Source organism: Polypterus senegalus, chromosome 11 (assembly GCF_016835505.1).
Source record: "Polypterus senegalus isolate Bchr_013 chromosome 11, ASM1683550v1, whole genome shotgun sequence".
Taxonomy (NCBI): Eukaryota; Metazoa; Chordata; class Cladistia; order Polypteriformes; family Polypteridae; genus Polypterus; species Polypterus senegalus.
This window is the reverse complement of record NC_053164.1, coordinates 113,696,350-113,713,485: the sequence shown is the minus strand read 5'-3', so window position 1 is coordinate 113,713,485 and position 17,136 is coordinate 113,696,350. Positions and strand designations below refer to the sequence as shown.

The following is a 17,136-nucleotide window of genomic DNA, read 5'->3' as shown; positions in this document are numbered from 1 at the left end:
ATTCTGTATATCATGATGAGGTTTGTAAGTGCAACATGCTGAGCTGAACAGGCAATCCTATCCTTAGCAAAGTCTCTCAATACCTCTGGGAATTTCCTAGATGCTCCCGTGCCAACTGAGAGAAGTTCCGTTGCGTCCTGGGTCTGTCTCTAGTTCTTCTCACAGGAAAGCGACCAGCCAAAAAACAGTCCATAAATGACTCTTATGATTGTTCTGACCTTGCTCTGAACAGAGAGACTAGGACCCACTCCTAGATCCAGATTTGGGAGTGGTATATGCCAGCAAGCATCTGATATGTGGTTAACTAGCTAGCCTGGCCAGACTCACCCCAAAAATGCCACTTTGAGGCACAGTATGTACTCAGGTAACAAAAAGGGAAGGGTGAGGGTCATGTTGCAATAGAAATTAAGAAATAAGCAAAAGTGGAACAGATTTATGATGTTTTTTTCTAAGGTTGTTAGTTAGCCAAAAATGTTAATGCCAGAAATAAAGAAAAAACAGATTTTGTTTTCACAGATATTTCGACCATTAGTGAAACTGAGACCTATTTTCAATTTAGTAGTGCAGTTCAAATTTTAAGCTTAAAAACGTACAAATGTAGCTGTTCACAGGAGATGATGTTTATGGTGCCATAGCACAAAAGATTATTTGTATTTCTAAGTTTACGGTAGCGCTAAAAACAATTAACGCACCAAGTGATATCCGAATTTGAAATATAATATGCATTACAAGGGTGGCATAATCCCATTATTAAGGGTTTTCAAGTTAATTTAGGTTAACTTTAATTTTGATACGAGCAAATAGTCATATTTTTATTTATCTGCCATCTGTTTAAATTAAGTTTCTGTCAAGATTGCATGCTGGTTTTCACTCATGTGTATATTTAACCAAACTTGGGTAACATGCAAGTGGTATTTTTTAAAATTAATTCTTTCATATAAACACAACACTAAGTATATTTAAACAGAAGTCCTAGGCAAGTTCTGAACATACAATGAGACCTTGATTACATATAAATATGTAGGCTTAGGTCAGAAATTAGCATTAAAGAAGGTAGTACTATAGCCTACAAAGGATTTTCAAGTGTTATAGATTGGTGGCTGTGTTTCATTGCAGTGCTGGTCTGAGGTACTGAGGGTGTGTATGTAATGATATTGTGTGCTTTAAATGCTTTATCATAGTTAGATGAAATTTGTTGGACCTACTCAGCTGGACATGTTTTCAGGGTTATAAACAGTTGGTTATGTTTATTCTCCAATGCAGAGTTTTTTGGGTTTTTTTTTTTTCATTTTTAAACTGAAGACCTAAATAAGAAAATCGATACGATACTAAGACCCAGTAAGAAGGTAATTATCATAATGACAAACAGCCATACATAGACAAATAACACTTGACATGCAATAAACAGTAAGAATTTGTTTCCATACAAGCATATTTCTCACATGAATATCAATAAAACTGAAAAGTGGAAAAGAAGCATATTGTTATTAATACAATAATTATGATTCAAACAAGGAATAGATTTCTGAGTTACAGTATGTCACTGTCATTGTAAATACGCAGTGTAAGCTTTAGTAAAGCTGTGAGAAATACATTCTTATAAGAGATGTAGAGTGAGGATATGTTAACTTTTGAAAGGAAAGTATAGTATGAATGATTACTTAACTTAGTGACTTGATTCATGGTGCTGGATGAGAAATAAAGTAGTAAAAAAAATAATGTATTGATGCAGTTTATTCACCTAATCTTAAGTAATAATTTTGAAATAATGTTTTTGAAATGAGCTCCATTATTACCAATGCATTCTTCTATAGGAGTTTGCAAATTGTTCAGCATATCCTGGTTTTCATTTTAAAATTTCAGTAAACTGTGTGCCAAAACTGACTCATGCAGCTAAAGCATTTCTTTAAAAAAAAAAAAAAAAAGTGTACTATTTGTATTATATATGCACGATAGGATAAATCTTCATGAAGAACATGACAAACAGTCCAGTTGGAAACATTTAATGCTGCCTACTGATGTCGTATTGAATGCTGAAGTCCGTCTTACCCTTTTGATATTTTTTCTCAGTGGTCCAACAGACATATGCTTCACGCTGTCAGTAGATGTAAATTTATTGTATCTCTTTAAAATAGTGTTAAGCTAAAGAACTGGTCCTTGCCAAGGCATGTTAAACATAATATAAGATCTTTGTTCCTCAGTTACAGATTTGCTGAAGATTTAATGCATGCCGTAACGGTAATGAGTAACCAACCAGCTGCACATGACCACTAAAACCGTATTTAGCATAAAACACTGCCATGTCACTACCTATACCTACACCACACTGACTCAACCCCACCCTGCCCAAACACAGCACCCCTCAAATAAACACATACATGCGTCTCACCAGTTCTTCTTATTTTGACATTTCAAACTAGCACCACAGTGCCTTCACTTCACAAGTTTGTCTGTTATTCCCTACTCTCTCCCTCTTTCATATGCACATTTTTGCTTTCAGTTATCACAGTTTATACAATGATATTAAACATGAACTATTAACAAAATAGTACTTGAGCAAGTAAAACCTGAATTTGAATGCTTTCCTAAAAGGCAAGTTGAAAAGAAGGCAATAAAAAAGCAAGGCCAATGTATCAATTAACAAACTGACATAGCATACTGTATGAGACACAAACGCATTAAAGTACACATTAAACGATTGAAACAGCTGTTGACTTTGAATATACTGCTGAAGACTGAATTAAGTGAAAGCATATGCATCTCTTAAATTGGCAAATATTAAAACTTGTGTTAAAACTCAGTAAATACTGTCCTTAATTGTTCATGACCATCAACAACGTGATAATTATACTCTACACAAGTATTTTTCAACTGGTGCACCATGTAAGTAACAGTGTAGTGCCTCTGGGTCGTGACCTGACAAAAAAACACTCTTCACGTGGTTGAGACTTGTCTGAGGATGGCAGGACTTCCTGAAGAAGCCGACATAAAAGCAGGTCTGTGATTAACGCTTTGCAGACAGTTTAGTGCATGTATAGATTTAATGATTTTGTAGCTGGTAGAATCGTGTTGTGGCTTGGGAGTTTTTGGGTTGCAAAAAGTGTGCCACCAAAGAAAGCTGTTGGAAAACACTGATCTCTCTATTAAAAACCGACACTATGCATACTTGGATGGTTATGATGCATTCTTTGCATAAATTAGCAAAGATACTGCAAACTTGAACATGGGTATGAATAATCATTCCACTTCTATTTCATAGAATTTTGTTGTTATACATGTATTAAGGCAGTCAGCACTGTAAGCTTGCTGGCAGACTGAGGAGTTAAATACAGATGTACTAGAGACTTCTTTTGTTTTAGTACCCCTCAAAGATAAGTTATTTAGCACTTGCCACTTAACCATGTTTTGTTTTTTTTTTTGGATATGGGGATGACTCTTTTTTGAGTGCTTGTGTATGGCACATCACAAACATTAACATTGTGTTTATAAATCTGATACTATAACAGTGGTTTATAACAGAGATACATACCTTGCTGGATAGAAGAGCTAATATTCAAATAGATTAATATATAGTTTTAATTGACAAAGCTGGTTTCTGGCAGCTTATTCTTGAGAAATATTGGGGAAGCTGTTATCTTCCTTATTTTGTGTGTTGAATTGTGTCATGTAACAAAAGAAGTAAGATGCTTCAATTTTAGTTTGATTCAATGTAAGTAATTTTGCAGTCAATTTAGTTGATCAGATCTACACAGGAAAAGCCCTTTAGGCTGAAGGCATTTCCTTGTTTACTCTCCTTCACATTTCTAGACTAAGAAATAAAAAGGACTTTGTAGTATTATTTAACAGTCCTGAAGCTTGTATAGCAGCAGCTACCCAGAAGTGGTGTTATCTATTGAAAAGGCTTATTTAGGAAGAGCTGACAGTCAAAGGACTACACCAGGGTATTGGAAATAATTCCCCCATTTTCCCATAGATAAATTTTGCAGGGTTTTACTGCTGATTCATTACCACTTCACTGCAGACTCATTACCACTTCTAGTTGAAAGATTTATAACAGCGGATCCCTGTTTGCCTTGTTACATAATTGAAAAAAGAAAGAAAATATCTGCTCTTCAATCAGAGGGAAACCTCAGCCCAAAAATGGAACTGAATTTGCAGGCTGCTTCTCGGCAATGTGCTCATTGTTCATGTTTGATGGTGTAGCTTAAAAAGATCAGCCAATACTGCCGTCTTGTCTTTGCCATGCTCAAATCCTCCCCTGCAATTTCTTCCAGCAGTGGTACTGCCTAACTGGAGCACTATCGCAGGGCTGCTTTTGCTGCATGCTGCTGATTAGCTCGTAGAAAGAGCAGATATATACAACTTAGGGATTCCTTTTGCATTCACAATTGTGCAGGACTGACCGCTTCTTTCTCAGTTATGAAATGTGCTTTTCAAAATGTGGAGTATCATTTGCAATAGCACCCAGTGGACTCACAATACAATGTTGACTTTGGTGAGCAAGAAACCTCACTGTTGCTGTCGTGTATAGTTTTCCGGGTGTGGAGAGGCAGTAGATTTTTACAGTACAGTCTGCTTCAACTCTAGAAGAATGTCTGTTGAAAAGGTTAGTCAATTTACTATTTCACCATTTTGCATCCTTTGTCAAACGTGAATATACAGTGTGTGTGCATGTCATAGCTTTGTGAACATGCTTTTCACTAAGTTCCTGGCAGTGTTGAGCTGTGCCACAATATATAACTGGAACCATTTATGGTGCTTGTTGAATTCAACTTCTAAACATAAATAGCAGACCCTATGCAGTAGTAGGAAGCTGGACATGGCCTGGTCTGGTACACTATGATTTTTAGTCATTGTCAGTAGGCACAGATGGAACATTTTTGATCATTGAAAATAATGAATGATTAATTCACATGCAGCAGAGAAAAACAATTCAAGTCAGACTTAATTTATTTTTTTTCTTTTTTGGCAAAATGCACAAAATTCTTACTGTAGATCTTGCTCATTAACTTAAGATTTTGTAATTTTCTCATTAATTGCCTATAATTAAGATTGTACTCAATGGAAATTTAAGATATTATTGACATTTTTTTTCATTGTAAATATATTAGTCCTTGTTTCTTTAGGAATGCACTTCTGTGATTCTGTATTTAGTTTGCATGTTCACCTCAAGTTAGCATGTAATTTCTGTGAGGTCTCTTGTTTCCTCAGGTAGTCCAAATAATTTGAGACACTAAATTAGTCAAGTATGAGTATTTGTGTTGAGTGTGCTATTCCATGTCTTGTAAAGGGTTTGTTTCAATCTTGCATTTGTTGCTTCTGAGTAAAGTTGTGGCTTAGAAAATAATGGATAGTTTTTTATCACCTCAGAAGTTTATGTTATAAAATTTTTATCTACTCCAAAATAGGGTGTGTAACAAAGATGCCTTCACAGATGGGACTATACATTACATCCTTAGATTTTTATGTGTCTATCCATCCTGGTTAATTAAAGTCAGAATAGGCGCTGCAGTTTAGGCTTACCTACTCCCCAAATTTTTATATGAAAAAAATAACAAGCCATTATTCAAAGGTAGTGATGCTTGGAAAAACCTGTTCTTCATTTGCTTAGATTTTAACCTGTGTTTAGTGAAAAAAAAAAAGTTTTTTTCCCCTGTGAGAGTTTACAGTTATACTAGCAGACATTAAATGCAAGTGTAATTCACGTATTTTTGAACCCCATTTCCACAAATGTTGAAACACTGTGTGAAATGTAAAAAACGTAAAATATGATGATATGAAAATAACACAAATACACTAATATCAAATGTTGAAACTGAGAAATGTTATTTTTTGAATTTGATGCCAGCAGCACATTTCAAAAATGAAGGGGTGGAGGCATGTTTACCACTGTGTTGTACCACCTGTTATTTTAATAACACTCTGTAAATGTTTGGGAAGTAAGGAGACCAATTGCTGTACTTCTGAAAGTAAAATATTGTCCCATTCTTGCCTAATATATGATTTCAGCTGCTCAACAGTGTGGAATCACCTTTGTCAGATGTTTTGTTTCATAATGTGCTAGATGTTTTCAGCGGGTGACAGGCCTGGACTACAAGCAGACAAATTTAGCACCTGGACTCTTATACTATGGAGACATGATGTTGTAAGTGCAAAATGTGGTTTTACATTTTTTTCCTGAAGTATTGAAAGAGACATTGTCTGGATGGCAGCAAATGTTGCTGTATACACTCACTGGCCACTTTATTAGGTACACCTGTTCAATTGTTTGTTAATGCAAATATCTAATTAGCCAATTACATGGCAGCAACTCGGTGCATTTGGGCATGTAGACATTGTCAACACGAAATGCTGATGTTCAAACTGAGCATTGGAATTGGGAAGAAAGGTGGTTTAAGGGATTTTGAACATGGCATGGTTATTGGTGCCAGATAGGCTGGTCTGAGTCTTTCATAAACTGCTGATCTACTGGGATTTTCATGCACAACCATCTCAAGGGCTTTCAGAGAATGATCTGAAAAAGGGAAAATATCCAGTGAGCAGCAGTTCTCTGGGCAAAAATGATTTGTTGATGCCAGAGAACAGAGGTGAATAGCCAGACTGGTAGAAAAGCAACATCAAACTAAATAACCACTCATTATAACTGAGGTATGCAGAAGAGCATCTCTGAACAAATGACATGTTGAACCTTGAAGCAGAGCAGCAGCAGGAGACCACACTGGATGCCACTCCTGTCAGCTAAGAACAGGCATTTGAGACTACAATTCTGTCCACCCTGGCCATCGGACCTTACTTATTCTATGTTAATTAATGTTGACTTATGTTTATTTTTTATTGTGTCTTCTATTTTTCTATTCATTTTGTAAAGCACTTTGAGCTACATTTGTTTGTATGAATATGTGCTATATAAATAAATGTTGATTGATTGATTGAATTCACACAGGCGTGCCATATTTGGACAGTAGAAAATGGGGAAAAATGTTGCCTGGTTTGATGAGTCTAGATTTCTGCTGCAACATTTGGATGGTAGGTTCAGAATTTGGCGTCAACAACATGGAAGCATGGATCCATCCTGCCTTGTATCAACGGTTCAGGCTGGTGGTGGTGGCGGTGTAATGGTGTGAGGGGATATTTTCTTAGCAAATATTGGGTCTCTTAGTACCAATTGAGCATTGCTTAAATGCCACAGTCTACCTGAGTATTGTTGCTGAGCATGTCCATCCCTTTTTGACCATAGTGTACCCATCTTTTGATGGGTATTTCCAGCAGAGTAATGCGCCATGTCACAAAGCTCAGATTATCTCAAACTGGTTTCTTGAACATGACAATGAGTTCACTGTACTCCAATATCCTTCTCAGTCACCAGATCTCAATCCAATAAAACACCTTTGGAATGTGGTGAGATGGGAGATGTCCAGCCGACAGATCTGCAGCTACTGCATGATGCTGTCATGTCACTATGGACCAAAATCTCTGAGGAATGTTTCCAGCACTTGGTTGAATTTATGTCAGGAAGAATTACGACAATTCTGAAGGCTAAATGGGGTCCAATCTAGTACAAGAGAGGTGCACCTAATAAAGTGGCCAGTGAGTGTATATTGTTCAACATTAATGGTGCCTTCCCAGCTGTGAAAGTAACCCATGCCATGCACTAATGCACCCCCATACCATCATGGACGTTGGCTTTTGAACTGTGTGCTGATAACAAGCCAGATGATGCCTCTCCTCTTTATTTTTGATGATGCGGTGCAAAGGTTTTGGTATTTTTCCAGACTACACAACAGTTTTGTAGTTCACTTCAGTTTATCTCAAATGTGCTCATGGAAGGCAGCAGTGTTTCTGTAATATTTTTCTGCATGGTACAGTTTAAGTTGCATTTGTGGATGCAGTGACAAACTCTGTTCACAGACATTAGTTTTTGGAAGTGTTCCTGCACCCATGCAATGCTTTCCAGAATCATGTCCTTTTTTAATTTGGTGCCTCCAGAGGACCCAATGATCATGGCCATGCAGTATTAGCTGTCAGCTTTTTTGCTAGTGTACATAGATTTCTCAGGATTATCCGGATCTTTAAATGATATTATGTAGCATAAATAGTAAAATCCTAAAATCCATTGCAGTTTTACGTTGAGTAATGTTATTCTTAAATTGTTGTTTGTTCACGCAGTCTTTCTCAGAGTGGTGAACCCTTTCCCATCTTTACTAGTGAGAGACTCTAATATATAAATTAATATATAAAGCATTACACAAAATTTCCAGTCTTGTTTTGTCCTTTTTTTTAAATGTGTTGCTTGTGGTATTAAATTCAAAATGAGCATATATTTTTCATTAAACAGAAACATTTGATATGTTGTGTTTGTTCTATTTTCATCTAAATACAAGTTTAAATCATTTGCAAAACATTGCATTTTGGTTTTATGTACATTTTACACAGCATCCAAACATTTTTGGGAATAGGGTTGTAGAAATGACTAGAATTATTAAAAACAATCCATTTTTACATTATCCTGTAATTTTCTTTGTTTTATTTCTTTCTTTCCCATCTTTCTCTCTCTCTCTTTCTCTCTTATATCTGTTACTGACTTCATTTATTCTTATAGTGGTTTCTCTAGATAATTTTCCAGTAGCTGTATTCATATGACTGCAGATGTCTTATTTCCTTTAGCACTTGCAGGCCTATGATAATCTGCATCTAACAAATCTAATGACTTACAGATATAACCTATTTTAATAGAATTGTTTATTGTTATGGCTAAATAAACCAAAATTCTAGTTTTTGACATCTATTCAACCAGAATTGAATTAAGATGGTTTAATGCATTCCCAGTTAAGTGAGGGTTTTTTTTATTTTTTTTAATTAATTTTATTGTAATCATTCCATACAAATAAATCAATTTTTACAAAAAAAAAAAATAGGATGAAAACAACTTAACCCCCACCCCTAAGAAAGAGAGCATGGCCAACGGAGTAAAACGTAAAGCTTGTAAATATACCTAAATTGATTAGTTTAAGAGGGCAATAGAGATGAATGGAGAAGAAAAAGAAATGCGGAAAGAATTGCTTCCTCTGTGCTTTAAGAGCTTATTCTAAAATATTATTGATTAGATCCTGCCAGGTTTTGAAAAAATTCTGTACGGATCCTCTTACTGAGAATTAGATTTTTTCCAATTTCAAATAGTATAAAACATTGGTTTCCCACTGACTTAAAAGAGGAGAGTTAGGATTCTTCCAGTTTAGCAAAATCAGTCTGCATGCCAATAGTGTAGTGAATGCAATCACAGTTTGTTTGTCCTCCACTTTAAGCCCATCTGGAAGAACCCCAAACACAGCTGTTAATGGGTTAGGAGGGATTGTGACACCAAGGCTGTCTGAAAGTCACTTAAAAATTTTGGTCCAAAATGATATTAATTTGCTGCAGGCCCAAAACATGTGACCCAGTGAAACTGGGACTTGATTGCAGCGTTCACAGGTTGGATCTTGACCTGGGAACATTTTGGACAGTTTTAAGCAAGACAGAAGTGCTCGATATATAATTTTGAGTTGAATGATTGTATGCTTTGTGCATATGGAGCTCAAGTGAAGTCTCTGCATTGCTACCTTCCACTCCTTTTCTGATATATTGATTAAGAGATCTTTTTCCCATTTTCCTCTTGGATCTTTGAAAGGGAGGGACTGTACAATAATTTTATATATTGCAGAGGTGGTGTCTAACTCCTCGAAATTGAGCAATATTTTATCCATCCTGGAGGAGGGTGCAAGATGTGGAAAATCGGGCAGGTTCTGTTTAACAAAGTTCCTAATTTGAAGATAGTGAAAAAAATGTGTAACTGGAAAGTTAAATTTGGATTGTAATTGTTCATAGGATGCAAAGGTGTTGTCTATATAAATATCTCTAAGCTGTCTAATCCCAAATCTTTTCCAGATATTAAAAACTACATATGTTTGCGAGGGTTGAAAGAGGTGGTTCTCTTGCAGAGATGCCACAGATAAAAGATTCTCCATTGTAAAATGCTTTCTACATTGGTTCCATATTCTGAGTGAGTGAAGCACTAATGGATTATTAGTAAAATGGTGATAACTTACATTTGTTGGGGCACAGAGTAGGGAATATAAAGAAGTACTGCAGGATTTTACTTCTGTTGCGGACCAAGCCTGTGTATGTTCATCTATGTGTGTCCAGGTTTTTATAGCTTGTATGTTTGCTGCTCAGTAATAAAACTGAAAGTTAGGTAGAGCCATGCCACCTTCTGCCTTAGGTCTTTGTAGGGGCGCTCTTTGGATACGTGGATGTTTTGTGTTCCAAATAAATTAGGTTATTGTTGAATCTAATTGCTTAAAAAATGATTTATTAATGTATACTGGAATGTTTTGAAATAAAAAAGAAGCTTAGGAAGAATACTCATCTTAACAACATTAATTCTTCCAGCTAGAGTGAGATGAAGTGTTGACCATCTATGCAAGTCTTGCTTAATTTTTTCCATACAGATGGCAAAATTTTGTTGATAAAGAGCTTTGTGTTTACTTGTGATGTTAACCCGTAGGTATTTAAACTGATCTGCAATGATAAAAGGTAGGGTGTCTAATCTAATATTATATGCTTGAGAATTCACTGGAAAGAGTACACTTTTATTCAAATTAATTCTGAGACCAGAGATCTTTTGAAATTCTGTGAGTGCTGCTAAGACTGCAGGCACAGAATTTTGTGGGTCTGATATATACAGTACCATATCGTCTGCATATAGAGAAATTTTCTGTTCCAGTCCCTCTGTGATAATCCTCTTTATCTGATAAGCGTTTTGACAGTAAACTGCCAGTGGTTCAATGGCGATTGCAAATAGCAGTGGTGACAAGGGGCATCCTTGTCTGGTACCACGTTCTAGTTTAAAGTAGTCTGAGGAAATGTTGTTAATACAGACTGAAGCTTCTGGACTGGTATACAGTAGTTTGATCCATGCACAAATGTTCGGGCCAAACACAAATTTCTCTAATGTAGTGAAAAGGTATCAATGTAATGTAATTCAGTTCTTGAATACCACTACTCTTTCATTAGCCTCTTCTCGTGTTTGCTTAATATAAGTTTTATAAGTTTATACATTTAATTTTATGAGTTCTATGAAGTTTCTAAGTTTTATAAGTTTAAGTTCCTCATCACCCAATCACATAAACTTTAATATCACATTAATTGTAATATTATTTGATGTTGAACAGCTTTTAGCAGCTGATTATGTAAAGCATTGACCTAGATCTCCACCCTTTTAAGTTCTAAATACAACAAACAATGAATCTTGTATTTAGTAATACAATAGAAACAGAAACTGTACTGAGCCAGCAGGTCGACATGTTAAAGTAAGAAATGTTTAGTTTTTCCTGCCTATTTGCAGTGTTTTTCCAATAGACTTTTGAAGATCGAATGATGAGAGGTGCCTATTCTTTGTGATTTTTATTATCTTCTGCTTTGGTCTAAATTTCAGATGATGTATGCACCCAATCTAATTATAATGCATTTGAGAACAAATTAATCAAGAAAATCTCATTAAATGGTGACTAGCATGACAAAAGACATTTTTTTAGCTCTGACGTTATCTACCTTATTTCAAAATTCAAACACTGTCCCAGATGTCCTTTGGAGACAAGATATGATTTATGTCTACAGCTCTTCTTCTGCAGCACTGAGCTGTTACACAATAGACATAGTGTATGTATTTTGAGTCTTTTTCATGTTTCCAGCTGTATGTTTCACGTGTTAGGATTGAAGGGCACTGCTCATACTTTACTGTCTTAGGATGTACTGAACTAGTGATTGCTACAGAGCCAAAAAAAAAAAAAAAACACCCGGGTTTGTGAATAACATTTTCTGAGCCTTCTGTCCCTATTTTGAGTGATGATGATGGATTACTGATATCTTTAATAAACAAACTGCTCCATTTCCTGCAGAAAATATTGTTTGTGCTCCATCCAGACTTAATCTACATAGGCCAGTCAGGGTAGCAGCTTTTCCTGAAGTGCCCCATTATGTGGCCTGGCCTTTTACACATGTGCTTAGACAAGCCTTTAGCTATTATGACAAAGCTTTATCACAAATCTGAGTAAGCATGAGTTTATTGCATGAGAAAAAAATGTGGTTGCTTCTTCACAGCCTGTCAAACTTGATTATCTCAATTGGAGGTATTGTAGTTTCATGGAAATATGCACCTAGTTGAGTGTGATGTATTAAAAATAGAATTAGAAAGGATATTACATGTACAGAAACTGCACATGTAATATCAACACATAAAATCATATTTGTGCATGTGAATTTGTTTGTCAATGCACTAACACAGGGGTCCTCAATCCCAGTCCTGGAGAGCCGCAGTGGCTGCAGGTTTTTGTTCTGACCTGGTTGCTTAATTAGAAAGCAATTCTTGCCAATAAAGCACTAACAAGCTATGAAATTAAATTAACTCTGCTATGTCAGGTCATTCTCATATCCTAGATTTTCTTTCCCTTTCTATCATGCAAGTGATTTGAAGGTTAAAATGGACGAGTAATTCTCAGTCCTTCACTTTTTTCTCTTCATTTTTCTTCCAAGTATTTAATTAAACCCAATAGTGCAGATAAATACACACAGGTGTAAATGTAAATAAGCTAAATGGAGAATTGCTGCTCTCTCTTGTCATTTGCATGTTATTGATAATAAGGAGCAATTAAAATAGCTGTTTAAGACAAAATTAAGCAATAAAGGCTCAAAATCACTAAAGTGAAGCAGAAGTGTTACTTTAGCAATAAGTGCTTTTTATTAAGCAACTGGGTTGGAGGAAAAACCTGCAGCCACTGCGGCTCTCCAGGACCGTGATTGAGGACCCCTGCACTAACAGATTTTTGCAGATACAAGTCTAGGCAGCATCTAATTTGTCTGTTGGGGTAAAGTTCTCACTGTCATAGCACACAATGCTTCTGTACCTAGAAAGTCATATATATCCCAGAAGATTATATCTGAATAACATTTTCTGAGGAAACACCTCAAGAATATCTGCTTTCAGCACCTGTGATGTCAGAAATTTGAGACATGCAATATTTAGTTCTCAGTATATTGGTGGCTTGATTCTTATTCATGGTTTCATTACACTTAAAATTTTAAAAAGAGTTTTGAATGATGTACAGTATTTTTGGCTTCACCATAGGTCAAAAAAATACTTATGAACAACAGCACTGGATGAAATCTCAACAAACCACTATAAAAGGAAAAGGAAAAAATAGGTGAAGATTATTTCCATTCATAAAACAAGCTAGGCATGTGACTTTTTGTCAGTTTCAGAATCTCAAACCAATTCTGTTGTGTTTTATTTATTTATTTTTTCTTCTTTCTTTTTCTAACGACATGGGAATAACCTTTATCCTTTATAAATATAGTATAAACAGGTTGTAATTGCTGAGGGTGAAAATTCCAGAGGAGTGTGCTACACCCAAATGGAAGGTCTCTGCAGTCTACTGTAATTCCAAAGCTTCTGACTCAGAATCTTTGTTAGACGTATTATTGTTTCTCCAGAAGTTTCTTGCCCTAAAATGCTTCTTTAACTCAATCTGAGTTAGATATGCCAGTTTTTTTCTGCGTTAATAGAAAGGTTGAAAGGTTTTTCAAAGCATAATTTCTCATAATAGTGCATCATGTTAAATTGAACATGGGAAAGGAGCCATATAAATAAAATGTATTATTATTATTACTATTAGTTAATGTCAATACTCCTGTGATAACTCTTTTGTGGGTGATAAATGAACTGTATTGACCTTGATATGCAGTGATAATTTGGGACAGAATTGTATTATATTATAACTTATTTCAGTCTCTCATTACAGTTGAAGCAATTTATAAGTCATAATTAAACCTGGCAAAAAAGTGTGCGCTTGGACACAAAACATTGCCTTGCAATGCTCTGTTTACAGCAAGGAGATACATAACTCCTCACCCACAAAACCGGAACAGATTTAAGCTGGTGTCCATTTCAATTGCCTTTTTTGTTGTCCCAGAGAAAGGACGCATAATCGAGTAAGTATGCAAGTTCTTTGGTGCATTAGAGACCTGAAAGCCTTCCAGACATTTTCTGTATTTCTGTTTTGAATTACAAACTAAAAAATGACTGCATCTGGACATATGGATTAGTTTCGCTGCAGCAGATGAGCTGAAAGGAAATTATATGAAATGAAATGATTGTTTGGGTAGTTCAGGGAGAAGAGGCAAGCAATAAGTTTAGCTATATACAGTGGGGGATAATGTGGCAGGAAAAGATCACAGAGAGGATATGTAGGCCAGGTACATCCTAGGTGCAAATTATGTTTGATGATACCACTGAAAAAGACATGGCAAGTAAGGACAGATCAGTTATGATTTATTAGTAATAGACCATGGATAGAAATATAACATTTATTTATGTGTTTGTTTATTTCATTATTATAATCTTCTTAGTCGGCCTTTCTTTACATTTTTGTATTTTCATCAAATATGCATAGGACTGAGAGGCTAAATATAAAGAAAATGTAAAAAAATGAAAAACACTAAACAGCACATTTGCAGAAAGTAACACAAAACAAAAAATGGGCCCTGTAGTTCAGTGAGCTATGTTCCCTAATATTTATATCCTAATACTGTGTTTGGTTTACTGGATATACAATTTAAAGAGATTGTTATTTTCATGGGAATTGTTACATATGCATTATTTTCGTTTTTACTTTAAAAACTTTTGTAAAAACAATACTTGTCCTTCATTTCCTGCCCTGCACCCTCTCCAACCCCTCATCCCCCAGATCTCTTCCCCCCCCCACCCCTTTCCGCATCAATCAATACCCCACTATCAGTCTTCTGTGCTGTACTCCGCCCTCCCTCAATCTCTGCATGTGTATTGCGCCATCGTTTGTTTGAGCCTTTCGAATTCCACTGCTTTCATAATCCCTTAACTGCCTTTTTTTTCTCTCCAACGCTTTTGGGTCTCTTTTCTGGCCACATAACCTATTATGTATATAAAACTGGAAGTGCCCAATACCTGACATCCAGGTAACAGATCTCATTTTCAAATCACTTTACTTTTCTTCTAAGTATTAAAGGAAGCCAAAAGACTGTTCAATGAAGACGTTGGTTTTAGGGCTTTTTGGGAATGTATTATGAATTTCAGTTTTGAGTGTTTCTGGCTTGTTCTTTTTGTAACTTTTGCTGTTACAGTATTTCGACCCTTGCCTTTACCAAGGCTTTAATTTCTTCAGTTCATTCCATTTGATCTTATTGACATTATAATAGTACCCTTGATGCAGTCAACACTAATGTGAAACAAATGCTGTTTTCAGTTCGTAAATCTGCTTGTTCTATAACAAAATACTATTTTTCAGTATTTTGCAAAATGAAACTATTTTGAGTGTCCCTATCTAGTGTGCTCACTTATTTGCCCTACCTGCCTTTTCAAATTTGAATGCTTTTTAAGTAACAATTGCATTAGGCATGACAAAGTTAAATAGTTAAGTAAAATGTACATTTATAAACCTGCATTTTTAATGGTATTTAGCTCATAACATTATGTGGATGGGGACAGTAAAGATACAAAATAGGCAATTTTCTGTACAATTTTTTTGTACTCTGGTGTTGCCGCGAGTGGCAGCCTTTCCAGCAGCTCCGTGTACAACTTTATCTTTCAACCTTTTTCTCTATTTCACTGACCACTCCTACCAATTTCTTTTATGTGGACTCGTTCCCTGGACACTTTTTACTACTTATTTACTACTTGGACATGGATTCTTACATGCCGAGACTCGTCTATTCAGGCAGTCAACTTCAAGCACTGAGAACAGATGCCTGCGTTGGTGTGGTTCCCTATTTACCTGACGAGGTAAGAAGGTGGTATCGTGGCAGCAGAGCTGGAGCTAAGCTAAAGGAAAAGGGGCTTGCGAGAAAGTGGCATTACAAGCCTTCGGTGCCTTCTGTGATCCTGGGAAATGTGAACTCATTACCAAATAAGATCGATGAAGTGGCTGCGCTGGTTAAAAAATGTCAGGAACTACAGAGAATGCAGTTTGTTGTGTTTTTGTAAAACGTGGCTAACAACTAGCATTCCAGATGCTAACGTGGTGCTACCCGGGTTTAGCACAGTTAGAGCAGACAGAGACGCAAATACCTGCAGAAAGGTGGAGGACTCTTTCTCTATGTGAATACAAGGTGGTGCAGCTCTGGACAAGTGAAGGTCAAAATCTCCACTTGATGCAGGGACATCGAACTGTTGGACGTAAGTCTGCATCCCTATTACTTGCTGAGAGAGTTTGGACACGTCATTGTTGTTATTGTTTACATCCCTCCTCGGGCAGACATGGAGATAGCGGGTGACATCGTCCATTCCGCTGTTGCTAAATTACAAACATAGCACCATGAGGCGCTTGTGCTAATCGCTGGAGATTTTAACCATATGACGCTGGACAAAACATTACCTGTCTTCTCCCAGTATGTCGATTGTAACACCCGGGGAAATAGGACTATTGACTTACAGTATGCAAACATTAAAGACGCATACAGCGCCACCCCGCTGCCTGTGCTTGGGAAAGCAGATCATAGCCTGGTTCTGCTTCAGCCTCACTACAAACCAAGAGTGAGGGAGCTACCTACAACCACACACTCATTCGGGAAGTTGTCCCCTGAGGCAGAGCAGGCTCTGAGAGGCTGCTTTGGAACTACAGACTGGGATATCCTGCAGGGATCATATAGTGAGACATTACTGGAAATTGTACTTCCAGTAAGAACAGTACGCTGTTATGCTAACAACAAGCCATGGATTACAAGTTACATCAAGGGCTTTTTGATCCAGAAGAAAATGGCTTTTAAAGGCGGTGATCAGCATGAGCTCAAGGAACTCCGAGTCCAGCTCAGGGCGGCGAAGGAGCAGTATAGGAGTAAGCTGGTAGTAGTAATAGGCTACATATGTATAGTAGTGTTTCTCATCCAGAATGATATATTGTAGAGGAGGCCAAACATAAAAACCTGTGCATTTATGTTAAATAAGTACATTTCAAGGGAAGGATAAACACGTGGGAGGATGAAGCGTACCAAATTAACAAATCAAAGTTTGGATCCCACTGCCCTTCCTGGCTTGTCTTGAACACTATCCATGACATGAAGTGCATCACCACT

At 36.4% G+C, this 17,136-nt stretch overlaps 1 protein-coding gene across 7 annotated transcripts in view; it reads left to right on the top strand.

The window, feature by feature from the left end:
- The window catches only part of zmp:0000000711 (tubby-related protein 3), a 139,222-nt gene that overhangs the window by 68,903 nt on the left and 53,183 nt on the right, over nucleotides 1–17,136 (top strand). The window contains exon 1 of one of the 7 annotated variants that reach the window (XM_039769515.1): nucleotides 4,339–4,606. The exons of the other annotated variants lie outside the window; for them this stretch is intronic. Within the exon in view, the coding sequence (XP_039625449.1) occupies nucleotides 4,592–4,606 (15 nt within the window). The 5' untranslated portion in view covers nucleotides 4,339–4,591. Of the gene's footprint in view, nucleotides 1–4,338; nucleotides 4,607–17,136 lie in introns of those variants that run through there. 7 annotated transcript variants of the gene reach the window in all.